The 27879-nt window shown below is 41.4% G+C and overlaps 1 protein-coding gene across 2 annotated transcripts in view; it reads left to right on the top strand.

The window, feature by feature from the left end:
• The window catches only part of man1a1 (mannosidase, alpha, class 1A, member 1), a 100672-nt gene that overhangs the window by 62715 nt on the left and 10078 nt on the right, over positions 1-27879 (top strand). For both annotated transcript variants that reach the window (XM_063002436.1, XM_063002437.1), the window contains 5 exons: positions 15018-15112; positions 20867-20990; positions 22777-22870; positions 23994-24109; positions 25122-25341. In XM_063002436.1, coding sequence (XP_062858506.1) covers positions 15018-15112; positions 20867-20990; positions 22777-22870; positions 23994-24109; positions 25122-25341 — 649 coding nt within the window. The remainder of the gene's footprint in view (positions 1-15017; positions 15113-20866; positions 20991-22776; positions 22871-23993; positions 24110-25121; positions 25342-27879) is intronic.

Here is a 27879-nt window from a genome sequence, read left to right as displayed (position 1 = left end):
ACCCTGCACTCCACGCAGGCTAATGCGCTGGTGTAGATTAGCATCGGTACAGCGACTGTACGCGTTTAAATGCTGACGCTGCACCCGTCTGTTCCACGCAGGGCCTTCTGTCTGTCTCTGCTGCTGCTGCCGCCGGGCCGAGCGTTCTCCTGCAGGATTCACATGTGTGTGTGTGTGTGTGTGTGTGTGTGTGTGTGTGTGTTTGTTCAAAACACAACAAATCCATAACAAATCCTGTCACGTCTCAGCTAAACGCGGCTTCTCTTTTACTAAAAACCAGAACCTGAGTTCTGCAGAGGATCTGAAATTTAAATAAAAACAGAAAGTCGAGATTCATGAATCCAAATGAAACACTAAATAAAATTAGCATCAAAATACAGGATGGATTCTCAACCTCAACTACATTACAAATAATATTTAATATTAATATTTAAATGACATTTTTTTAACTATTGTAGATCCGTCTTGTCCTAGCATAACATGTGACGTCATGATGTTGGTCGTTTCAGTAAACCTACATTAGTTTACATTAACTAACCATAACTAATCACACTTAGCTTCTGTTATTCTAAATGATCCAAACTAAATTCATATCAGTGTGTCGTTCCATTAAGAATAAAATCCATTATTTAATAAATGTGTGTGAATCCAAACGACTCAATTAGAACTAATCATTTTTATATGAATAACTTAAATGAATCATTCCCAACATGAGTAACTCAGTTCAATCGAATCATTCTCAACATGGATGACTCTGTTCAAACGAATCATTCTTGTCATTAATATCTCTGTTCAAAGGAATCATTTTTGACATGAATGACTCTTTTCTGATGCATGAATGACTCTGTTTAAAGGAATCATTCTTGGCATCAATGACTCTTTTCTGACGAATCATTCTCAACATGAAGGACTCTGTTGAAGTGAATCATTTTTGACATGAATAACTGTTCAGATGAGTAACTCTTGTCACGTACTGATGTAAGAAGTGTAAGAATTGTTTTTCCCGGTTGCTGGTATGTACAGATCGACTTGCTTCACCACGGCTGAGGAAACCCAGACTGGGAACAATGTGGCCTGATGCTGATGACAGGCGTTGGTTTTAAAAGTCTCTCAGCATCCTTGGTGATGATAAATGCACCGAGGGGTCGCGGTCCTTTCACAATCACCAGAACATTCTCCTGAGCCGGATGCACTCAGGTAAAAGCCCCAAAAAAGAGGTAGAGGTGTTTCAGCTGGGTTCTGTACTCTGGAGGCCGAGCACGTCAGGAGCCGGACGAGAGGCGTGTGGTGCTGCACTGAGGTGTTGATGTTACCTGAGATGGATATTTAAAACGAATACATTTCAGCTTCTGGTGTAAAGAGTCAATCAGAATAGAACACGTCCATGTGCACACCTCAATCCAGACCCACTGAGACCCTGACCAGGATAAAGTGCTGGTAAAATATAAAAATTCTAATGACTGAATTCATGTGTTTCAGCCACAACAGTTCCTAACAGGTGTAATAAATCAATTAAATAAAGGAAACGACATGCTTCCCACTTTGCAACAGTTTAGGGAAGGCCCTTTCCTGTTTCAGCATGAGTGAGCTCTATAAAGACATGAGGAAAAGCTCTAGTGTTCTGCACAGAGCCCTGAGCTCAGCCCCACTGAACAGGTCTGGAATCAACCGGAACACCAACATCCAATAGTAATAATAATAATGACAATTAATAATAATAATAATAACAATAATAATAATAATAAAAATAAAGACAATAATAATAATAATAATAATAAAAATAAAGACAATAACAATAATAATAATAAAAATAAAGACAATAACAATAATAAAAATAAAGACAATAATAATAATAAAAACAATATTGACAATAATAATAATTATTATTATTATGATAATAATAATAATGTTAATGATAATAATAATAATAATAAAGACAATAATAATAATGATAATAATAATAAAATAATTAACATAATAATAATAAAATAATTAAAATAATAATAATAATAATAATTAAAATAATAATAACAATAATAATAATAATAATAAAAATAAAGACAATAACAATAATAATAAAAATAAAGACAATAATAATAATAAAAATAATATTGACAATAATAATAATAATTATTATTATGATAATAATAATAATAATATTAATGATAATAATAATAAAGACAATAATAATAATGATAATAATAATAAAATAATTAACATAATAATAATAATAATAATAAAATAATTAACATAATAATAATAATAATTAAAATAATAATAATAATAATAATAATAATTAAAAATAATAACAACAAAACGTGATCTTTAAGTGTTCTTTAAGTCGCCGCTTAGCCCCTGATTGTTTACGAGTGAGTAAATTAGTGTTTATTAGGGACTGAAATCTGCTTCACGCCGTTTAGCGCCGCCTCCGTTCATGTGATTAAGGACGCAGCCGTTTCGGCTTGTTTGCGGCGGGGGGAAATTAATCATCCTCGCCCCGCTCACCGTGGTTTGTTTGTGTCGTGAGCCATATTTACTGTAAACGAGGAGCCGCTTCTGCCGTCCTGATTAGACGTTACACTGAATTAAAAGTGAAGCCGCTGAAGCGCGCTCAGTTCCTCTGCGAAGCGGAGGGTAAATAATGGTGGTTTAGATGAAAATCATTTGTCTTCTTCACGCTGGTTTCACGGCTCGCTGGCTCCTAACTTCACGCTGAGATTAATTATTCTGCGAAATCGTGTCTTAACTAAACGTGTGAGGGGGTTTACTGTTTTATTTTATCTTATTCTCCTAGTTTAGTCGTAGCCAGTTCCTCTTCCTCTGCTGGAGACCCAGATGGTGTACGAGGAGGGTATATTCTCCTGACACGCCCTCCCTCTGATGCCTGAACTCTCCACCGACCCCTTCTTATTGACCCGTACTTTGGTGGATCGGTGCGTGAGGTCGGTCTCACTCACGGAGAGTCACGCGCTGATCTCCACGTTCTTCCACTTCTGTACAGGCGCCCCTCGGGCTACTAACCAGGGTCCTTACACACCGCCCACTTTTTAGTTTCGTCTTTTCCCACCCAGCTGATTAGTTAGACTAGTGGCTGATTGTGCCCACCTGACTGGTGCAGGTGAAAAGAAGCAGTTGGTACTACACACATGTTGGAGGGGATCCCTCATAACTGCTGTAGTTACGCCCTCTGCTGGCTGATCGAGGGTTCTGCACAGAGACGGGGGATAATGGAGATCAGTGTGTGACTCTACGTGCGTGATACAGCTCTCCATATGAACTCGCCCTGTGCAGGTGAAAAGAAGCGGTCAGTGCTGCACACGTGTCGTAGAGGGCACATGTGTGTTAGTCACGACCCTCCTCGGTCAGGAGTGGAGGTCTGCAGCATTAGAGGGGAAATAGGATCAGGGAGTTGGATATGACTAAACTGGGGGAAAATACATAAACAGAAAATACAAACAAGTGCATGGAACAGTTGTCTTTTACCAAGGTCATTATGGAAACCTCATGCTGATCATTCCAGAAACCACCAAAAAAAAGCAGGTTTGCTATGAATCAGAATCTTCCGAAACACAGGTGTCCACAGTCAAGCAAGTTTGCAAGGTGTGTACTACACGGCCAAAAGTATGTGGACACTCCTGATTATTGAGTTTGGATTGGCATCCTGTCTGGGTTGCGTTACTGCGTTGCTCCCATTGACTCTGGGGAAACCGGACCCACTGTGAACCTGACCGGGCGGTGGTGTTGCATGGAACTGAAATAAAATACACAGAATAAGACCTACACATATTACCAAGCAATGTATACATGATATTTTAATCTAGCAAAGACTTTATACTAATACAAATTCCCGTAGACACATTCCAAAATCTTATTACAGCAGGCCATCCTAGAAGGGTGGAGGCTGACCCGGCTGACCGTGAGACCAAATTACTGATGCTCAGGTGTTCGCATATTTTAGAACCCAGGACCCCCCCTAGAGGTATTTATGATTATATTAGGCAAATAAAAATAAATAATAAAATAATAAATAATAATATGAATATGAATAATAATGACTAATAATAATAATAACAATAAAATAATAATATGAATAATAATGACTAATAATAATAATAACAATAAAATAATAATATGAATAATAATGACTAATAATAATAATAACAATAATAATAATAATAATAATAAATAATAATAATTATTATTATTAATAATAATAATAATAATATTAATAATAACAATAAAAATAATAATGATAAAATAAAAATATTATAATAACAATAATAATAATTGATAATAATAATAATAATAATTGTTAATAATAATATGAACAATAATATTAATAGTAATAATAATATTAACAATATTTATAATAATATTAACAATAATAATATTAAATTAAAAATAATATTAATAGTAATAATAATAATAATATTAATAGTAATAATAATAATAATAATAATATTAATAATATTAATTATTATAGTAATAATAATAGTAATAAATAATAATACAAATAATAATAATAATAATAATAATAATAATAATAATAATAATAGTAATAATAATAATAAGTAATATCAACAACAATAATAATAATGTGAAGCTCAGGTGTCCACATATTTTTTCCAGATTTTCCATTAAATAAGAGAACAGAACGGGTCACGTCTCGGGTATTCATGTATATTTTAGTCGGCGGTCTGTTCTCAGTACAACAGTGAGGCTAATTTTGTAGCGCCGGCTCTTCTTTTACTGATACGGCTGGTTGAAAAATTAAAGAAATGACTAAAAATGTAAACGTATTTTTATTGTATGAGAAAAATTAATGCGCACTTCATATTTTTAATATTTCACCTGTTAGCCGGAGTGCCTGATTGTACTAATAGAGGGGAATAATGATAATAACTCCATCCGTCTCTGAGAAAGGTGTCTGTAAGGACAGAAACGAGCACTTCGGGCGTATTAATGACCCCACGTGAGCCCCTAATTCGTGAAATTACCCGTATTGACTGATAGAAGTGGATGAAATGTGCTGGTCCTCTACCTAAACCTGTCTGGAGCGCGGTGAGGAGAGTGCGGCGCTTTATTAAACAGAAATAAGCCGTTACGGTGACGGATGAAGCCGCGTCCGCTCCGTTTCATGAATCATTCAGATCTTTTGTTCAGCCTTTTCACCGGGAGCTCGTCCGTCCTGACAGCCCATTCACAGCCGCGCTCTGATAAGGGCAAAATTAGCATGGGTAAATTCACTCAGGGGCCCGCGGGGCGGACGCCGAAACTTCAAAGGTTCATATCGAGCGCTGACCGGGCTGATGAAGTCAAAGCCTGTAAATAACCCACGGCGCTGGAACCGCTGCAATTTAGAGGGTTTTGGGCTGCGGCCGCATGAGGACGTTAATATCCATCAGAAACGCAGCAATGCTGTTTATATTTTCGGGCGCTAAGGTGACGCAGCATTAAAACACTCCAGCTCACCAGCACTGAGATCTTAAGCTCCCAAGTTTGAACCTTAGCTTTGCTATCAGCAAGCCAGGCGCCTATACAGACAACGATTGTCTCGTTCGAGGGTGGGAGTTCAGGAGGGGGTTCCTCATAACTGCTGCAGTTACGCCCTCTGCTGGATGATCGATGGTGCTGCACAGAGACGGGGGATAATGGAGATCAGTGCGTGACTCTCTGTGTGCGATACAGATTCTCTTATTATAATTATTATTTTTACTACTACCACTTCTTTTATTATTATTATTATAAGAATTATTATTGTTACTATTACTAATGTAATAATAAGTATTATTATTTAATATAATTATTACTATTGTCATAATTTATTATTTTTCTTATAATTATTAGAATCGTTATTATTGTCCAAATGATTTATTCTTATTATTACTATTTGTATTATTATGTTTGGTTCTTTTCTGTTCTGTTCTGTTTGGTTCTGTTCTGTTCTGTTAGGTTCTGTTCTGTTCTGTTTGGTTCTGTTCTGTAGTAATCGCTCGTGTCTGAGAGACGCTTATAGTCCTGATTTAGCTCCATCTGATTTCCACCTGTTTGGTTCTGTTCTGTTTGGTTCTGTTCTGTTTGGTTCTGTTCTGTTCTGTTTGGTTCTGTTCTGTTTGGTTCTGTTCTGTTCTGTTTGGTTCTGTTCTGTTTGGTTCTGTTCTGTTTGGTTCTGTTCTGTTTGGTTCTGTTTTCATGTGATTTTCATGTGATGATGATGTGAAAGCAGTGGCGCATCAGTGGCTATGAGCTCAACCAGAAACATGTTTTGCTGACTACAGTTGGTACAACGCTGGAAAAATGCATCAGAAGGGACGATGTAGAAAAGTGACAGAGTTTGTGTTTGAAATTCGTAATAAGAAATAGAGTTTTAAGAAAGCGCAGAAACATTTGGGAGCATTTTTATGCAGAAGATCAGGAGCATGGGAACCTTTTAGTACTAGAACTCATCTGAGAGTGGGAGTGCTGGAAGGGTTTCCTCATAACTGCTGCAGTTATGCCCTCTGCTGGCTGATCGTTGGTACTGCACTACACAGAGACAGGGGATAACAGATATCAGTGTGTGATACGGATCTCCATATGAACCCTGGTGCAGGTGAAAAGAAGTGGTCGGTGCTGCACACGTGTCGGAGGGGGCGTGTGTTAGGTCTGCAGCAGTACGATCAGGGAATTGAATAGTTCCATTTTTTGGGATTTTTGGAGTGTAGGTGTGTTTGGTTGTTTAGATTTTGGACTGATCTGTTATCCTCCAGCGTTCTTTACTCTGACAGCTCTTGTGTGTAGAATTATCTTCATCATTTCTACACAGTGGGTGTGTTCGAAAACCAAGTGAGCTGCCTTGCTGTCTTACTGCCTACACAGGCAGCTGCCTCAGTAGAGAGGATTCTAATAAGTCAATGACTTATAAGTCAGGTTATTCGAACACGCTACTTAGACAGCGATTCCATCGGGTTTCGCATTTAGCATTTAGCATCTTGTCATTCAAACCAATGGGATGGGGTGGCACAGCATGCTAGCATGCCAACTAACTCTCTTCTCCCTATCTCCCTCCGTGTACCGAAAACGGTTACATTCGCTGACAAGCCCAAACTTGCAAATAAAAACACTCGTGCAAGTTTATACAAGTTAAAAATCAATAATAATTTATTTACGTTTGAAAATAACTCGTTTGTTTCTCTGCCCCGTCAGCCATGTTTTTATTATTTTTCTGTGAGAGAAGAGCTGCCGCACTGAATTCTGGGATTGCCTTGATCACTAAGGATGCTTCCGATGCTCACTCGTTCTCGAGTCAAAATAACATTGAAATATTAAGATGCCTCAGTAGTGAGGATATTACGGCATCTAGGATTTGGAACAGCCTCCTTCTCGGGAGCGCAGCACAGGACGACGTCAAATGCGTCTATGTAGAGAGAGAGAGCGAGCTTCTCCAACACACCCAGTGAGTCCAGTAAGTTCAGAATGCTGAGCACATTCACTCTGCTCAAGTCCACTCAGGTCCACTTCATTCTCACCTCAGTTCTGTGACAGTAAGCACTGTGAGATCATGAGCGGCGGGTTCCAGAGCTTTAGAGAAATTGATGCATCACTAAACAAAGTGGCGTCTGTGAGGTTCATCTAAACTCGTGTGTCTGAGAGATGACGATTATTCTGTTGTAACGGTGGAGAAAAGCGGCTTCAGAACAAGAACAATAAAAGAGTTCATTTATGAGATAAATGTAGAAATTTTACAAATACTAGTTTTTATTCACACAAAGACTAGAGGAAATAATGGATTCCTAATAATAATAATAATAATAATAACAATTAATAATAATAATAATTAAACAAATAAATAATAATAATGATAATAAAATAATAAATAAAAATGACAAAAATAATAACAATAACAGTAATAAATAATAATGATAATACTAAAAATAATAATATATTGATAATAATTTCACAAAATTATATTAATAGTAGTGATAATAATTAAAATTACAATAATAATAATAATTTAAATGATAATATAATATAATAATAATAACAATAACAGTAATAAATAATAATGATAATACTAAAAATAATAATTCTACTAATAATTTAACAAATGTATAGTTTTATATTAAAAGTAGTGATAATAATAATAAAAAATAATAATTGTGATGTTTAATTAAAATTACAATAATAATAATAATAATTATAATAATAAGGTAGATGAAACACCTGTATTTGTTATGAATACATGAATGTGTTTTATAATCTTTTTACGACTTTATCACCCAGAATGAAGTGAAACCCCCTGTACAGAAAGCAAGTTGCTCCAGCAGGGCGTGGTTAGATTGGTTAGATTGGTTCGGTTTGGTGTGGAGGAACTTTAGTGGCCTGTACTGAACTCTGACCTCCACCCCTCTGATCACTGGGGATAAAGAGGATTAAGTCAGGCTTTAACAGTCTCACATCACACACCTCACAAGTCCTGACTGCATGGACTGACTGTGCTGTGTAAGAAAATCCCCACAAGCACAGTACAAACGTTTGTGCATCTCAGCTGCATGTTTGCATGATTAGCTGAAGCTTTAGTAAGTTGAACAGTGATTTTAAGTGTATTTTAGCATGTCACGGTCACATCCAGATGTATTTCGGACTGTGCCTTCCCCCCTTTGTACGTCTCGCCCTTCTATACATCAGATCATGAATGAATCTCGTCGTGCTTCGTGTAAACATGTGAACGTGTTAAACTCTTCCCCGTCTCCTCCGGTCCGTTCTGTCTGGCAGCGTCTGGGTTTTTGTAGAGTCCGTGCTGAATGGGATGTGCTCCTCTCACGCGCTCCTGCAGGCACTTAACTCCTCTGAATGGGCACCATTGTGCGGCCCCTCTCACCCAATATGTCTCTCATTAGCTCTGTGGGGTTTTATGAATGGGTCTGGAGAGACGGGGGATCTCGAGTGACCTTGTGTGGAACTGTGGATTCATTCACCTAGTGTTCTATTCTACTGACAACAGGAGATGGAGGCACCACGACGGGCGGGGCACTGTTCCAGGGTATCATTCAAGTACATATAATAATTATAATAATAATAATAATAATAATTATAATAATAATAATAATTATAATAATAATAATAATAAGAATAATAATAATAATAATAATAATAATTAATAATAATAATAATTAATAATAATTTATTAATAATAATAATAATATAGTAATAAACATATAATAATAATAATAATAATAATATACATAATAAACATAATAATAATAACAATAGTAATAATAATAATAATAATAATTAATAATTAATCATAATAATTAATATTAATAATAATAATTAATAATGTATTTAATAATTAATAATAATTTATTATTATTAATAATAATAATAATATAGTAATAAACATCTAATAATAATAATATACATAATAATAATAAACATAATAATAATAACAATAGTAATAATAATAATAAAATTAATATTGCAATATAGTAATAAAAATAAATAGTATTAACAAAAATAATAGTAAAAATAAATTAATAATAATGATGATTAAGATAATGACAATAATATTAAAAAGAGTAATAATAATAATATTGTAAAAACAATAAAAATAATTATAGTATCAATGATATAAACAATAGTAGTAAAAATAATACTATTATTAATAATAATGACAATAGTCTTGATAAAGGCAATATTATTATTATTATTGTTTTATTTTATTTTTATTGTTATTGTATCAGGATATCGTTCGCCCGTCATTTTTAAGAGAATTAATCCTCCCGGTTGGTCTGTGTGGTTGAAGACCCTCTGTGTTCATACAGACGTGTAATAAATCTGTACTAATGAGCGGCGTAATTGCTTCCAAGTGCGCTCTTCAGAACCGTCGGCCGCTGGTTCCAGGCCGTGATCTACACTCACAGCCACTTAAATGTGAAGTACGTCCAGGGTCATTAGGAACAGGAATGATGCACAAGTAGGGAGGTACGGGACCTGATCGTGTCCTGCAGTTACGTTTAATGGATTTATTTTATATTTTATTAAAGGATTACAAGATTCTCTCCCGCTGAACCCTATTTAATCTTTAATTGTAATAAGGTAGATGGAACACCTGAAATTGTTATAAATACATTTATGCCATTTTGACCCGTCAGTTTCAACTTAATAACCTAGAATGCCGAAGTGAAACCCCCTGTACCCTGTACCCCCTGTACCCCCTGAGAGTTGCTCCAGCAGGGCGTGGTTAGATGGTTAGATGGGTTTGGTGTGGAGGAGTGTGAGTGACCTGTACAGAACTCTGACCTCCACCCCTCTGAGCACCGGGGGTAACAAGGATTAAAGGCCTCAGCGTACTTCATGTGGAGACGACGTTCGCCTGGCTTCGGAGACCAATGTGACGTATTTGCGGAGAAAGTGAACAACCACGGATGTCGTGCAGAGGCTTCGCTCGCCTCGTCACGCACATGGAAGCTGGGCGAACTCCGCGGACGACGACACTCCGTGACAACGCCTGTGATTGGTCGGTTAAAAAGAGGCGTGCCACGAAAACAAGCATGGATGATTTTGAGGAGCGTCTCTCAGAGCAAGTACAGCGGTATCGTCACCTTTATGATTCCTCACTGAGAGAATAGAACGACACTCAGATTGTTATAATTGTTATTGTTATTCCAATACCTCGCACGTCGCCATAACTGTGATCATCGTTTTTCGGTAGTCATGGAACTCAACATTATAAATGTCACAGCGTCAGCGCGTTCGGCTTCGTGCGACGCTCGCGAACTTAGTTTCGCAGGAAGTATGTGGAGGCTTTAAGAGTCAGGCTTTAACAGTCTCACCTCACACAAAGTCCTGTCTGAATGGACTGTGTACCGTGCTGTGTAAGGAAATCCCCATAAGCACAGTACAAACGTTTGTGCCTTCCCTGAAGAAAGAAGCCTGTTATTGCTGCAAAGAGGGAGCAACTTCATATAAATGTCTGTAGTTTTGGAATGGGATTCAGTCGTCGTATTTAATCTGGCGCTGATGTTGATCCCGCACAGCTCGGTGTGTATCGTCGGTACACTAGGTTACACTAGGATCCAGAATTCGATACCGTTCATGGCAAACTGTAGCACTTCAGCGCTGAGTGTACAATTGATTAGTTGATTAGTGTCTATTGATTATAATCTGTATTATATATAATCCGTATCATAATCAGTATTGATTACGGTGTCTATTGATTATAATCTGTATTATAATCTTTTTTAATGCTAACAGTCACTCAGAGCTTGCAGATGGATTTCATATCTGTTTGTCTTACATTAGAAAAACAACCTGGTGTAGCGGCGCGAGTGGCAGCATCCGCCACTCATGCGAAAAATGCCTAGCGATGCGTCACAGTCAAAAATAACTACGTTTCCTGCTAGGCAGCATCACCTGGACTAGTGTGAGCTAATAACAACGCAGTGCTGAGTCTCTTATTCTCATCGACTGTGTCTGTATGCTAAACGATAGCGAATAAAATAGAAAGCGAACAATTTAACAGCTCTCTCTTCTAATACCGAACGTCTGCAGCGTTGCGGTGGATCGTTACCTTAGTCTTTACGTCTAAATCATAATAAATAAATAATACATAAAAAAAATCGAGGCTCCCTGAGTTTACATTTCTGCTCTGCTACTTGTCGCCCTCTAGTGGACACGATCGGCATTGCAGACAAAATCACGGCCCCTAGTCTGCTGGGTGGGAAAAGACGGTGCATGCATCGGAGGGAGGGCGTGTCGTTGATTAGAAATTCCGTTCGCCACTTTAAAGCCGGGCATCGATCCATCACGGGTGATGCGAGGCGTCCCGGACGTCAGCGCTGATTTATTTAGCGTTTCCGATGGTACGCCGGTGCCGCCGTATTTGTGCTTTCTCCGCTTCCATTTAGCGACGCAGCCTGACCGCCCGGCTTCCTGTTTACCTCAGTTTGATCTGATAATAGCTTCCCTTTCTGTGCCGTTAATCTTTCACCCCCCCCCCCTCCGAAAGATTAACAGAGAATGGGGGTGGAGGGGGGGAGGTGGTGTATCTGCACCAAGTGCACTCTGTTTGATGAAATTTTGCAGCATCACTTCCATTAAGGACGTTGGCGCTCGTCGGGATTTTCAGCGGCCGCCGGGAGCTGCCAAGTAACGCTGTCCGGCGGGGGATTGAACCCGAGTGACTTCATTCTTCATTAAATAAAAACCTCCTCTACAGGATCGTTAATTTGCTTGTCTGAGGGTCTCTGTGCAGCGCCATCGATCAGCCAGCAGAGGGGATTCCTCATAACTGCAGCAATTACGCCCTCTGCTGGCTGATCGATAGTGCTGCAGAGACGGGGGATAATAGAGTGACTCTCTGTGCGCTATACGGAACTCCGCATGAACCTCCCCTTTGCAGGTGAAAAGAAGCAGTCAGTACAGCACCATTAACCAAGTTATCCAACACCAATATCACCCTAATCAGCAAGTTCACCAGGATTCATCAAGCTTCTCGTTTTGGTTCCTCAGATGCGCCGGAGCGTGGGCGTGGTCCTCGGGGAGTTCCGGGCGTTCCATCCTCCGCCGGTCGCTCTCTCCTCTGTCGAACTGTCGGTCCTAGAAGTGGGATGGAGAGATTGTTCCGCTTCCTTCTTTAACAGTCTCCGCTCCGTCTCGGTCCCCATTTTAGGTCGTGTTTATCTTCGTAGTTTGGTTCCCTTGGTCCGGACAAAACAGGAAAATGATCCACTGTTCCTTCCAGTCCTGGTTTGCTCAGCGTTCACACGTACAAATTTACAATCCAATCAACATATGTGAGGTTCGATTCCCGTACGATGTATATTTAGCGAGTCAGTGGTCAGGACGCCGCACCACGCCGGACTTAACATGGATCAAGGAGTCAAAACACTCGCTCACTTTCTTAACCGCTTATCCAATCAGGATTGGGGGGGGGGGGGGGGGCTGTGCTGGAGCCTATCCCAGCTTTTCAATGGGCGCAAGGCACACAGTAACACCCTGGACGGGGCGCCAGTCCATTGCAGGGCACACACACACACACACACACACATTCACCTACAGGGTAATTCAGTGTCTCCTGTTAACCAGACTGCATGTTTTTGGACTGTGGGAGGACACCGGAACACCCGGAGGAAACCCACACAGACACAGAAAGGACCTGGACCGTCCCGTCTGGGGATCGAACCCAGGACCTTCTTGCTGTGAGGTGACAGTGCTAGCCACCGTGCCAAAGACGCTCCTCTGTTCTGTCACCGCACGTTTAGTGTCACGTCTTGTGACATCACATCCTGTGTTTGGTTCGTATCGTGTTCTTACCTAAAACGAGTCACCAGAAGTGGTTTAGAAAATGGACAGAGAGCTTCCTGTAGGTCTCGGGCGGTTCTGGTCCGGCTATTCTGAGCTTCCGGGCTGGAGAGGAAGCTTCAGATTTGCTGTAACGAACCACACTAACGAGCAGCCACACCATTCAATTTAATACAATTTTAAAAGCTGATGAGTATAAACATGACCTTAAATCTCTTAAATTAATTATGTTAGACGTTATTTTATTATTTTTATTTACGTCTTTTTAAAAACTGAAGCCTTGACGTTGTGATTCTGAGCGTGTTTGTAACAGGAGCCGGACTGAACCCCGTCAGCTCCGCTCCTCTGGACCCCGATGCCTTGGTTAAAGATCCGGCGTGGTGCAGGAAGCCTCGACCAAGCGGCGTAATTAATCTCATTACGGCTTTCGGCTCTCTACCGGGGGTCCCGAAGGGTGGAGTAACGATCCGTCGGCTCAGGAAAGAACACAAACCCTCGTATCATCTCACAGCTGAACCTGATCGTGTACGGAACACAGACGGGAATAAACGGGGGGTTTAGTGCTTTTAGTTACTCAGAGACTCTCCCGTCCAGTGAACCAACAACACGCTTTTATTAAAATAAACGCACCGGAGGTTTTAATATCACCCAACTTTCAATATAATCTGACATTTACACACTTGAATAAGGAGGAAATTAAAGATCAGGGTTCTGAGAGCTGCACCAATAAAGCGTTCACTTCATTCTCACACTTAAATGTCTTTATTTGTGGGGTTTTTTGGACCATTTTTGCCTCGTCATGATATAAATATTCTCTGAGCACTCTGGTGACCCCTGCTGGTGGCTCGCAGCACTACAGTTCGATCTGTGACTCAAACGATTCGACCTGTGACTCAAACAATTTGATATTTGACTCAAACGAATCAATCTGTGACTCAAAAATTGTGAAACGATTCAATCTGTGACTCAAACGATTTGTTCTGTGACTCAAACGAATCAATCTGTGACTCATAAATTGTGAAACGATTCAATCTGTGACTCAAACATCCGATCTGTGACTCAAATGATTCAATCTGTGACTCAAATGATTCAATCTGTGACCTCTGCTGGTGGCTCACAGCACTACAGTTTGATCTGTAACTCAAACATCCGATCTGTGACTCAAATGATTTTATATTTGACTCAAAAGATTTGACCTGTGACTAAAACGATTCGATCTGTAATTCAAACGATTCAATCTGTGACTTAAATCTGTGACCCCTGCTGGTTGCTTGCAGCACTACAGTACGAACTATAGATGTGAAAAGCAGCGAGGATCTCGCTCGTAATGCTAAAAGCGCCGATTTTTACTCTTATAAGCGTTTTATTATGTACAGAAGCTGTAAGACTTGATACGCGGGCAGGGGGAGGGCGACAGGCACAGTACAGAATCCTAAAACACATTTACTCTGTGCTGATTGGTTCTTTTTGGGACCCTCGGCTCCGTGCACATCCTGGCACGGTCCACCAAGCTGGCATTAAGGTACTGGACTAGTAATCAGAAGGTCACTGGGTCAAGCCCCACCACTGCCAGGTTGTTTCTGTTGGGCCCTTGAGCAAGGCCCTTAACCCTCAATGGCTCAGACTGTACACTGTAACATTACTGTAAGTCGCTCTTGATAAAGGCGTCTATTTAATGCCGGGGTCTGGAACTGACGGGCACTGACGTCTCTCTCTGCTCTGTTCTGTCTCAGGTGTTCCGGAGAAAAGCCATCGAGCTGGGAGAGAAGTTACTTCCTGCCTTCAAGACACCTACCGGCATCCCCTGGGCTCTTCTCAACCTGAAGAGGTCAGTGCACCAAACGTCCCATCTGTCAGATAATCCCACAGCTGCTCAGATGGTGAACGGGGGGCAAATTTAAGGAAATTCAGGCACATTTTTACCAAACAGGCCAGGTTTTACTGTCGAATGTATGTGGACGCCCACCGAATTCAGCCGTGTCTGATGCTAACAGGTTTATACACGCAAGAAAGAGATTTACGTCTGATCTGTGACTGAAAATTGTGAAACGATTCTATTTGTGACTCAAATGATTCGATCTGTAACTCAAAAAATGTAAAACAATTGATCTGTAACTCAAAAATTGTTAAAGGATTCAATCTGTGACTCAAACGATTCGATCTGACTCAAACTATTTGAACTTTGACTCAAATGATTCAATTTGTGACTCAAATTATTCAAATTGTAACTCAAACGATTCGATCTGGGACTCAAAATGTGTTAAACTATCCGATGTGTGTTTATATACACAGGAATATCGGATCAATCCCATCAATCTTATAGAATCAATGTTAACCCACAGCCCACTGGGAGCCTCAGACCTTTAGGACTCTTGGTTTGGACCTCCTGACCACTCACCACCTCCTGACCACCGGTGCAGAAATTCAATTTCCACGACAAGGTCACTCTCTATACGACCTGAGCTCCTCTTCCTCCTCACAGCTGAGCGTCACTCACTAATTGAACTAAAGTACTGAAGCAGCCTCGTTTCGGCTGACGGTGGTGAAGCGGGTGGGGGGTGGGGGGGGTCTTGGTTTACCCTGGTCATGCTTCCCCGTCCCCTAAATCTCCAGCAGCCGAGCGGCTCACAAACACCAGCTGCTCCTAAACGAGCGGGAAAAGCGATTCACTGAGGTGAATAAAAGCCAGCGTGACCTCCTAATCAGCACAGCGGCGGCATTCTGAGATCAACACGAGCATCAGTTTAACACCGGGGGGGGATTATACTGTACCGGACCCCGGTCATTATCTGGCCGAGCCGACACTAACTGAATGGTCAACAGGACCAGTGAGGGAATCAACAAGTGGCACAACACGAATCTAAATCAGATCCAGGGTTACAGCTCCACATGTATCTGTGTTTATCTGGATTCTCCTCCCTGTTTCACTTTTAAACTTGTGTTACAGCTCCAGCTTCTGAGAAATGGTGAGAATCAGAATCAGCTTCTCCCAGAGTCTAAAATGCTTCTGGTTCAGAATAAAGCTTAACGTGGTTTAATGTAGTAAAAGAAGGAGACAGGAGCACTAAACTTCTCTTCATTATTACTGCTCATAAGTTCCTCCACTAATCACATTCCTCACTCGCTGTTTTACTACAGTAAGTCACGCTGAGTTTTGTGCATACGCCCTGAGTCGCTTTTACAGCCTTATATCAAACAGTTGGTCTCATTGGAGGAGCTTTGAGAAGGTCAGCAAACTGGGTCAAAGTTCAATCGGGTGACCTTTGAGCACCACATCAAGCACGAAAGCTGTTTTGCCATTTCTTATGTGAAGGCGCCCTAACATACACATTGCTGTGACTCAAAAATTGAGAAACGATCCAAACTGTGACCCAAAATATAAGAAAAACAACGAGAATTTTAAACAATTTGATCTCAATCAAAAAATGTTAAATGATTTGATGTGACTCGAAAAATAAAAAAATAATTTAAGATGTGATTTATAAAATAAAAACAATTTGATTCGTGACTCAAAAATAAAAAATGATTCAATCTGTGACTCAAAAATTGTAAAACGATTCAGTTTGTGACTCAAAAAACGATTCAAATTGTGACTCAAAAATTGTGAAACGATTCGTTCTGACTCAAATGATGTGATCTGTGACTCCAAAATTGTAAAAGGATCTGAACTGTGACTCAAAAATGATGAAATGATTCGATCTGTTTGATCTGTAATCTGGACGTTGAGGAATTTTACTGTATTGCTAAAATAAGCAGCTCATCATCCAGATTTCTTACTAAATAATCACCGGACTGATGAAGCGGGACTCTGACCCAGTTTGGTCCTGTAGCCTGTAACCCAGTTACTGAAGTCCAGGAGCTCTTACCCCCCCCCCCCCCCCCCCCTTCTAATCCCGTATGTACCAGCGATCTGAGACGTCGTCAATTTCACACCGGCGTGAGCAGGACGACCTTGACCCACATTTCGTTTGGCCGCGACACACACACACACACACACACACACACCAGCGTTCACAGAGAAGCCAGAACGTCAGGTCCACCCGCCCGGCATCAGAAGGAGCTGGTACCTGTGGTATCTGATACCAGGATGCAACTAATGAGATGGAGCTACCACCATTAGTCAATCAGAATGGATGCTGGTCTGTAAGCCCCGCCTCTTCTCCAGGATCTGGCGCTCTGATTGGCTGTCCTCCGGGCAGAACAGTGCTCCATTGGCTTATTCCCTGGAGAAAGATGACAACAGCACACCAAATCAACGCATGTTTACATTTTCGGCAGTACTCTGACAGTATACTGTCTAAGCAACTAAGGGTTAAGGGCCTTGCTCAAGGGCCCAACAGTGGCAACCTGGCAGTGGTGGGGGCTTGAACCAGCGACCTTTTGATTACTAGACCAGTACCTTAACCACTAGGCTACAGATGCCCTTATATGTGATCTTTGAGGTGGCTTTGATGCCCAGTTCCGGTGCCCGTGTGCACGCTCTGGATGGTGGCCGGGTGTCAGCGTTGGAACTTTTGACTCTCCTGTGACTCTGCAGCCCCGCACACAAGGGTTCGATGCTCTCAGTGTTAGTAGCGTCGATCAGGCGTCCGAATACTTTTGGTCGTAGGTTGGTGTGGGTTTCAGACGAGCGTCTGAGCTTCGTCTGTGTGAAATTCCAGTCGTGTTTCCTGTAGTTTTGAAGGTCATGCAGAGCAGATTATGGAACCTCCTCATCATCCTCCTCCTCCTCATCCTCCTCCTCCTCGAACAGGCAAATTACGGCTCGACTTCGGCCTTGGAACCGTAGCGACGTGACGCCGGCGCCTTTCAGACACGGCGGATCGCTTATTAGCTTGTTGCTATCTGCTGAAAGGAAGCGGAGCTCATTACGTTCCCGTTCTCTGAGCCATTAAGGCGTCACGGCGGAAAATACGTTCGGCTCCGCTGAGGTGCCGCGCGTCAGGAACAAAGCGTTTTCCTACGGCGGGACGCTATTGGCACGGCGCTATCGCTCACACCTTTCAGTGGAACGGCGTGCTGGGGTTACCGGGCTTCATCGTCTCGCTAATGGTGCGGCGAACGGCCTTCACGCCGCCGCATCATTTCCTCCTGACGGGAGGATCTTATTCCAGCCGTTCTGCCAGCGTGTGACTGGTTGGCATGTCGGATGGCGGCTGGAGGAGCAGCTGAGACGCTTGTTGCTGGTTTAACTCCGTAATGAGATGCTCTGATACTCAAGGAGTCGGTCATGATGATGGCCTGAAATAATAGTTCATTAAAGTCTTCTGCATGTTCTACCAAAGTGTTCTGGATTAAGCTCATGATGGAGCTTCTGGGTTTGTCTGGGTCTGTTTTAGCGTGTTTGGGTCCTGGTATTTGGGCCGTGTTCATTTTGAAGGAAGCACAAGAACCTACCAAGAGAAGAAGATCAAGTATCTCAGGGTCTGGTTTATGAGGGATGGGCGGGGCTTGGAGTAGAACCGCTGCTCCTAGGCATGTCGAGGAGCCGGGCGAGGTTCCTCCTGGACGCCTCACGTTGCAGGTATACCAGTCAACAGGGAGGAGGCATCTGGGTGGACCCAGGATCTTTTGGAGGAATCGTGTCTCCTGGCCGTCCTGGGAACCCCTGGGGATCCCACCAGAGGAGCTGAGGATGAGGATGATGATGTCCTTCATAGGAATTAATTAAGTTCATGAGTAATTTCTCTGATTAACACGATGTAACTTTTGAACCCAGGGACCGCCCGCCACTTTTGGGTGACCTCCAGAACGTGCAGCGTCTAGTGACCTCTTGAGTTAGACGCTTAATAATTTATTAATTTATTTATTTATTTAATTATTTAATTATTTCTTTACTTAAACATTTAATTGCTTAATTTTTTTTATTTACTAATTTATTTATTTGCTTAATTATTTATTTATTTAATTAATTATTTATTTGCTTAAATTATTTTTTTTTAATTTAGTAAAATATTTATTTATTTATTCATTTCTTTATTTTTATCACTCTCTCTGCCCCTTTCTAATTTCGGGATGAAACCCCCCTGAACGGTTCAGACTCATTTCCGTTGGTAACGATAACGGCGGTACCCCCGGTGTCACATGGTTCTGTCAGACGGGTTCAGTAAAAGGTTCAGGAACCGTCCAAGGTTTCGATGTTCCACCACTAACAGGAGAGACAGGCGGTAATTAGCCTGGATCGCTGCTAATGCCGGGGTCACGGCCCCGGTTCGTCTCTAAACGTCGCCGTCATCTTAATTGCATCCGGTCGGGCGCTGGAACATCCTAGTGGCTCCATTAAGGGGTTAAAGGTCACGTGGGCTCATCTTGTCTGCAGTCAAATAAAAGTCAAATTAAACGGAAGAAACACGGAAGGGTTTTATTTTTATTTTATTTTATTTTATTTTATTTGCATTTTCCTCCTTTCTGATTTGGGGTTATATTTCTGTACGTTATCTGACAATGTAAATACAAAAATAATAAAATACAAATATAATAAATAAGCAATAAATAATGAAAAATAAATCTATAGTAAATGAATAAATAAATACACAAATATATAATTAAATAAATAAATCTATAAATTCGTAAGTAAATAAAAAATAAATAAGTAAATGAATAATTAAATAAATAAATACACAAATAAAAATTAAATAAATAAATCTATTAATTAGTAAGTAAATAAAAAATAAACAAGTAAATTAATAAATAAACAATACACAAATAAATAATGAAATAAGTAAATCTATAAATCAGTAAATAATAATAATAATAAATAATTAAATAAATAAACACATAAATCACTAAGTAAATAAAAAATTAATGAGGAAATAAATACATATTTAAAAAATACACAAATAAATATTTAAATAAATAAATCTATAAATAAGTGAGTAAATAAAAATTAAGAAGTGAATAAATAAATAAATAAATAAATAATACACAAATAAATAAATGTATAAATCAGCAAGTTATTAAAAAAATAAATTTCTAAATGAATAAATAAATAAATAAAAAATACACAAATAAATAATTAACTAAATAAACGTATAAATCAGTAAGTTAATAAAAATAAATAAGTAAATGAATAAATAACTAAATAAATTAAAATACACAAATAAATAAATAAATCCATAAATCAGTAAGTAAATAATAAGTAAATAATTAAAGGAATAAACAGTTAAATAATACACAAATAAAATATGTATATATATGCTTTGAAAACTCTACAGGTACCAGAAACACCAGTCCCAATTTAGTTGTACCCAATTCCCCGATGGTATTTTCCATCTACTGCTCCAGACCTCCACTCCTGACTGAATAGGGTCGTGACTAACACACTCCCCCTCTGACACGTGTGCAGCACCAACCGCTTCTTTTCACTTGCACCGGGCGGGTTCATATGGAGATCCGTATCGCGCACTGAGAGTGTATAGTTCCCTTGATGATTGGTGTTTGGGTGAACGGTGTTAATCAGCATGTCGGTGGGTAATGAGAGGAAGCAGGCTGGTAGTGAGTGCCACCCCAGTGTGGGCATCAGGTCAGTGGAGCTAAAAGTGTTTTATGAACTTGTGTGTGTGTGTGTGTGTTCTCTCCGCAGTGGGGTTGGCAGGAACTGGCCCTGGGCATCAGGGGGGAGCAGTATTTTAGCTGAGTACGGCACCCTGCATCTGGAGTTCGTCCACCTGAGTAAACTGTCTGGAAAAGCCGTGTTTGCTGAGAAGGTGAGTGAGGAGAACGTTCACCTGTATTTACTGAGGAGGAGGAGGAGGAGGAAGTGTTTTGGATGGTTTGGGTACGACGGCGGATCAGAACACGGTGGGAGATGAGCGGAACATTCAGGAACGTTGAGCTCTGAGAGGTTTAGCTCAGCGACGTGTTTCTGTGCAGCTCCGCTGTAACTCGCGTCCTAGTTTGTGTCCTAATAATTTAGTCTGGACTGCTGCTGATCTCAGAATGCCAAACGTGAGTAGAGGGCACAGTGGGCTTTAAACTGGGCTCTACGTTGGGCAATATGCTGGGCTCTGTATTGGGCTTTAAACTGGGTTCTAAACTGGGCTCCATGTTGGGCTCTATACTGAGTGCTGTGAGCTCTGTGGACTCTACACTGGGCTCTACGCTGGGCTCTAAACTGGGCTCTGTGGTGGGCACAGTGGGCTCTGCGACGGGCTATAAACTGGTTTCTGAACTGGGCACTACGCTGGGCTCTAAACTGGGTTCTACAAAGGGCTCTATACTGGGTACTATGCTGGGTTCTAAACTGGGTTCTACGCTGGATCCTAAACTGGGTTCTAAACGGGGCGCTCTGCTGGGCTCTAAACTGGGCTCTGTGCTGGCCACTGTCATACTACTGCTGTTAATAAGAACTGGGATGTACTTTTCTGAAATAGCGCTGGGCTTATTTACCTTCTTATTTGTTTATTTACTTACTTATTTAATTATTTACTTATTTATCTATTTACTTATTTGTTTGTTTATTTATTTATTTATTGACTGTTTATTTTTATTTGTTTTTTCTTATTTATTTATTTGCTTAATTATTTCTTTATTGTTTTTTGTTATTTACTTAATTATTTATTTACTTATTTATTTGTTTAAATGTTTATGTATCTATTTTTTATTTATTTATTTATTTATTTATTTTCCTCACGCACTTATCCACTCACTCACACATAATAATAATAATAGTAATAAAAAATAGAGTAATTATTATAATAGTTATAATAAATCGTATCTAATTACTGCGTTTTTATGGAGCTTCACTAAGAGCTGGTGAATGTGAGTCAGACCGAACATGTTCATCAAAACACGACATTACAAAGAGAGACGAGGAGGGAGGAGAAGAGCAAAACATAAAAGCTCAGCAGTTTTAGGACGTGATGAGAAAGAGAAGAAGCAACAGAGACATTTAAAGTTCTAACAACAACAACCAAGCGGAGGAGAAACAGAGAGAAAACAACAGAAAAACGCTCAGTACTGAGAGTTAGATAATAAATACAACAAAAAACAACCAAAGTTAAGTAATTAAAAGAAACTTTAAAATAATGAAGAAACTGAGGGTGAAGTTTGTGGTAAATCAGACGTGAAAATATTATTACTATTATTTTATTCACTATTATTAAAGCTCAGCTGTTCAAACCAAATATTAATTAGTTAAATAACACATTTAAAACATTTTACAGTTTACAGTCTGAGCAATTGAGGGTTAAGGGCCTTGCTCAAGGGCCCAACAGCAGCAACCTGGCAGTAGTGGGGCTTGAACCAGCGACCATCTGATTACTAGTCCAGTACCTTAACCACTAGGCTACACTAGGTGTACAGGTTTGTGTGGGTGTGGTCGTGTTCATGTTATTTATATTTACGTTTATTAAAGTCAGTGATGGATTAAAGCGTCTCTGGTATGACGTGATGTTTAAGAGGAACGTGAGGGGGGACACCAGGGGGACGTGCTGGTGTCCTGCTGTCTGTTTGTTTGGTGGAGTTTGAGCTTCTGTTTCTCCTCTAATGCAGGTGATGAACATCAGGAAGGTTCTGAATCGCCTGGATAAACCACAGGGACTTTACCCCAACTACCTGAACCCCAACAGTGGACAGTGGGGACAGCGTGAGTTACTCTCACTTTTTATTTTATATAAATTTTATGGATAATAAAGGTGATCTGATCTTATCCATCACCTGATTGAAGGGCGGGAGGTGTGTTTGTGTGTTGTGTAATGTGTGTATATAAGTGTGATGTGTGTTTGTGTGCTATGAAATGTGTGTGTATATAAGTGAGTGTTTATGAGTGTGTTGTGTAATGTGTGTATATAAGTGTGTGCTGTCTAGTGTGTGTTGTGTAGTGTAGTGTGTGTGTGTTTGTGTTGTGTAATGTGTGTGTGTGTTTCTGACCGTGTGTGTTTTGCCTGTTTAGGAGTGTGTGTGTGTGTGTTTTGTGTAGTATGTGTCTTTGTGGTGTGTATGGGGTATAGTGTGTGTGGCTCATTCTCCTCCAGATAATGTGTGTATGTGTGGTGTGTAGTGTGTGTGGTGTTTGTGTTTTCCTGACCGTGTGTTTTGCCTGTTCTCCTCCAGATCACGTGTCGGTAGGTGTGTGTGTGTGTGTGTTATGTAGTGTGTATACAGTGTGTGTGTGTTTTACTGACCGTGTGTGTTGCTTCTCCTGCAGATCACGTGTCGGTAGGTGTGTGTGTGTGTGTGTTATGTAGTGTGTATACAGTGTGTGTGTGTTTTACTGACCGTGTGTGTTGCTTCTCCTGCAGATCACGTGTCGGTAGGTGTGTGTGTGTGTGTGGTGTTTGTGTTTTCCTGACCGTGTGTGTTTTGCACGTTCTCCTCCAGATCACGTGTCGGTAGGTGTGTGTGTGTGTGTGTGTGTGTGTGTGTTATGTAGTGTGTATACAGTGTGTTTTACTGACCGTGTGTGTTGCTTCTCCTGCAGATCACGTGTCTGTAGGTGTGTGTATTGTGTATGTGTATACGGTGTGTGTGTGTGTGGTGTTTGTTTTCCTGACTGTGTGTGTTTTGCATGTTCTCCTCCAGATTACGTGTCGGTAGGTGTGTGTGTGTGTGTTATGTAGTGTGTATACAGTGTGTGTGTGTTTTACTGACCGTGTGTTGCTTCTCCTGCAGATCACGTGTCTGTAGGTGTGTATTGTGTATGTGTATACGGTGTGTGTGTGGTGTTTGTGTGTTTCCTGACTGTGTGTGTTTTGCATGTTCTCCTCCAGATCACGTGTCGGTAGGTGGATTGGGTGACAGTTTCTATGAGTACCTGTTGAAAGCCTGGATCATGTCTGATAAGAGTGACGACGAGGCCAGGAAGCTTTACTACGACGCTCTGAAGGTGAGAATCCAGCACGCAGCAGCTCTACAGCGCCACCCCCTGCCAAGTGTCCCCAATGTCCCCAAATGTCTCTAAGTGTTTCCAAAAGTCACTCAATGTCCCCAAATGTCTCTAAGTGTTTCCAAAAGTCACTCAATGTCCCCAAATGTTCTCAAGTGTTTCTAAAAATCACTGAATGTCCCCATATGTCCCCAAATGTTCTCAAGTGTTTCCAAATGTCTCTAAGTGTTTCCAAGTGTCCCCAAATGTCCCCAAATAATCCCAAGTGTCTCTGTATGTCTTTGTTTATTAAAGCCATATATTAATCAGGGAAATTTCATGCTTTTATTTCTAATAAACCCGCCGCGCTTCACCTTCATTTCGAGAGGAACCGTCTCAGAAATCAGGGCAGAGTCACGAGAAGAAGCTGAGCTCCTGAACACCCCGGAGCTACGACCCCAAAATAACCCTCCGCACCGGTCCCGACGGGTCCCGGCGAGTTCTATTATTCGGTGGGTTTACGTACGAGGTCTCACGGCTTTAAGTGCGAGCTGCCGACCATTCCATGCTTCCATTACATGTCATTATAGAGCTAATGCTGGAACAGGATAGGACCTTCCCTAAACTGTTGCTGCAGAGTCAAAAGTGTAGAACTGATTTATTACACTTGTTAGCGACTGTTGTGGCTGAAACATTAGAAGTGGCATCCCAATACTTTTGTCCATATTATGTGTTTTATACAGTGAGGGATTTTATTCATTATGCCAAAAGTATGTGGACACACCGGCTAATTATTCATTTTCAGCTACACTCATAAATTACAGACGTATAAAATCCAGATGCCCGGGTGGCACCAAATTCGGAGATCAACCGGGAACAGATTTCAGTTTGGCGTCTGAAAATATACGGCGGCGTCTCCGAGCTGCGACCCGAATCCTGCCGCCGCGGCTCCTACCTCGTTCACATCGAACCTGCACTGAAATGTCACGTCTCTCACCGTGCTGGTTTGATGTCGTCCTGTCGCCCCCCACAGGCCATCGAGGCGGGTCTGATCCGGCGGTCGGGCGGCGGTCTGACCTACATCGCCGAGTGGAAAGGAGGTCTCCTGGAGCACAAGATGGGTCACCTGACCTGCTTCGCCGGAGGCATGATCGCTCTCGGGGCGGACGGGGCTCCGGGGGACCAGACGGGGCATCAGATGGAGCTGGCAGCCGAGATCGCCCGGACCTGCCACGAGTCCTACGCCCGCACCAGTGAGTACCACCGTTTCGTTGAAGGCGGATGATTGCAGGTCTGACAGAAGGGCGTGGAGGAGAGGTACCGCTGTGATTTTAAGTGCCGGTTGGCAGAAGGGAACAGGGTTGGCGTCGGCGCTCTGTAAGAATAATAATCAGGATAAAAGCTTCACTTTCTGTCGTTTTGATTCTGTGCCGGAGTCAATTAACGTTAAGTGCTGGTGGAGGAAAGATAATGAAATCAAGATGGAAATTCATTCGTCTTTATTTAAAAAGGATCGTTTGTGTTTTTATGTAAGCGATGACGAGAACCGGGTACGACACGTTCTCTTTAAACTGACTCACTGTGAAAAGAACCAAAAAGAAAAAGGACGGAGATGTGAACTGGTTGAACTGGTGAATCTTATATTAATAACATATTATTATTATTATTTTTCTCCAAATTCAAATCTCAGCTCTGCTACCGGTCGGCTGGGCGCCCCCTAGTGCCTGCAGCAGCAAAATCAGCCGCTAATCTGCTGGGTGGGAAAGGACAGGACTAAAAAGTGGGCGGGGTCTTCGAGGCTGTGTAAGGACCCTGGTTAGTAGGCCGAGGCGCCTGTACAGAAGTGGAGGAACGTGGAGATCAGCGCGTGATCGAACCACCGATCCACCGAAGTACGGACGAATAAGAAGGGGTCGATGGAGCGCGCAGGTGTCGGAGGGAGGGCGTGTCAGGAGAATATACCCTCCTCGTACACCATCCGGGTCTTCAGCAGAGGAAGAGGAACTGGCTACGACTAAACTGGGAGAAAAAGGGGAAAAAAAGCAGAAATAAAATAGTACAATTAAATTGGTACAGATCTGTACGGTGGCGCTATAGTTTAGCGACAGATTTTAAGGTCCGTATCTCCTACCCTCCGATTACATACCATGTAGCTCCGCCCACACAGATCTTCAGCTAATTTGCATGAGATGTTTTTTACCTAGCTAACCCTTTTTCTCATAATTTAGTCATGCCCAAGTCTCGCCTTGCATTCACGACCTCCGCCACATGCACAACATGTGGAGCCAACCGCTACTTTTCACTTGCACCGGGCGAGTTCATATGGAGATCTGTATAGCACACGGAGAGTCACACAGATCTCTATTATCCCTCGTCTCTGTGCAGCACCATCGATCAGCCACCAGAGGGCGTAACTGCAGCACTTATGAGGAATCTCCTATTGAAAACACACGATCATCGTTCATGTAGACACACACACACACACATATATATATATATACAGTGTATCACAAAAGTGAGTACACCCCTCACATTTCTGCAAATATTTCATTATATCTTTTCATGGGACAACACTATAGACATGAAACTTGGATATAACTTAGAGTAGTCAGTGTACAACTTGTATAGCAGTGTAGATTTACTGTCTTCTGAAAATAACTCAACACACAGCCATTAATGTCTAAATAGCTGGCAACATAAGTGAGTACACCCCACAGTGAACATGTCCAAATTGTGCCCAAATGTGTCGTTGTCCCTCCCTGGTGTCATGTGTCAAGGTCCCAGGTGTAAATGGGGAGCAGGGCTGTTAAATTTGGTGTTTTGGGTACAATTCTCTCATACTGGCCACTGGATATTCAACATGGCACCTCATGGCAAAGAACTCTCTGAGGATGTGAGAAATAGAATTGTTGCTCTCCACAAAGATGGCCTGGGCTATAAGAAGATTGCTAACACCCTGAAACTGAGCTACAGCATGGTGGCCAAGGTCATACAGCGGTTTTCCAGGACAGGTTCCACTCGGAACAGGCTTCGCCAGGGTCGACCAAAGAAGTTGAGTCCACGTGTTCGGCGTCATATCCAGAGGTTGGCTTTAAAAAATAGACACATGAGTGCTGCCAGCATTGCTGCAGAGGTTGAAGACGTGGGAGGTCAGCCTGTCAGTGCTCAGACCATACGCCGCACACTGCATCAACTCGGTCTGCATGGTCGTCATCCCAGAAGGAAGCTGACGCACAAGAAAGCCCGCAAACAATTTGCTGAAGACAAGCAGTCCAAGAACATGGATTACTGGAATGCCCTGTGGTCTGACGAGACCAAGATAAACTTGTTTGGCTCAGATGGTGTCCAGCATGTGTGGCGGCGCCCTGGTGAGAAGTACCAAGACAACTGTATCTTGCCTACAGTCAAGCATGGTGGTGGTAGCATCATGGTCTTGGGCTGCATGAGTGTTGCTGGCACTGGGGAGCTGCGGTTCATTGAGGGAAACATGAATTCCAACATGTACTGTGACATTCTGAAACAGAGCATGATCCCCTCCCTTCGAAAACTGGGCCTCATGGCAGTTTTCCAACAGGATAACGACCCCAAACACAACCTCCAAGATGACAACTGCCTTGCTGAGGAAGCTGAAGGTAAAGGTGATGGACTAAACCCAATTGAGCACCTGTGGCGCATCCTCAAGTGGAAGGTGGAGGAGTTCAAGGTGTCTAACATCCACCAGCTCCGTGATGTCATCATGGAGGAGTGGAAGAGGATTCCAGTAGCAACCTGTGCAGCTCTGGTGAATTCCA

This window comes from Trichomycterus rosablanca, chromosome 9 (assembly GCF_030014385.1).
Source record: "Trichomycterus rosablanca isolate fTriRos1 chromosome 9, fTriRos1.hap1, whole genome shotgun sequence".
NCBI lineage: Eukaryota > Metazoa > Chordata > Actinopteri > Siluriformes > Trichomycteridae > Trichomycterus > Trichomycterus rosablanca.
This window is presented reverse-complemented; position numbering and strand designations above follow the sequence as displayed.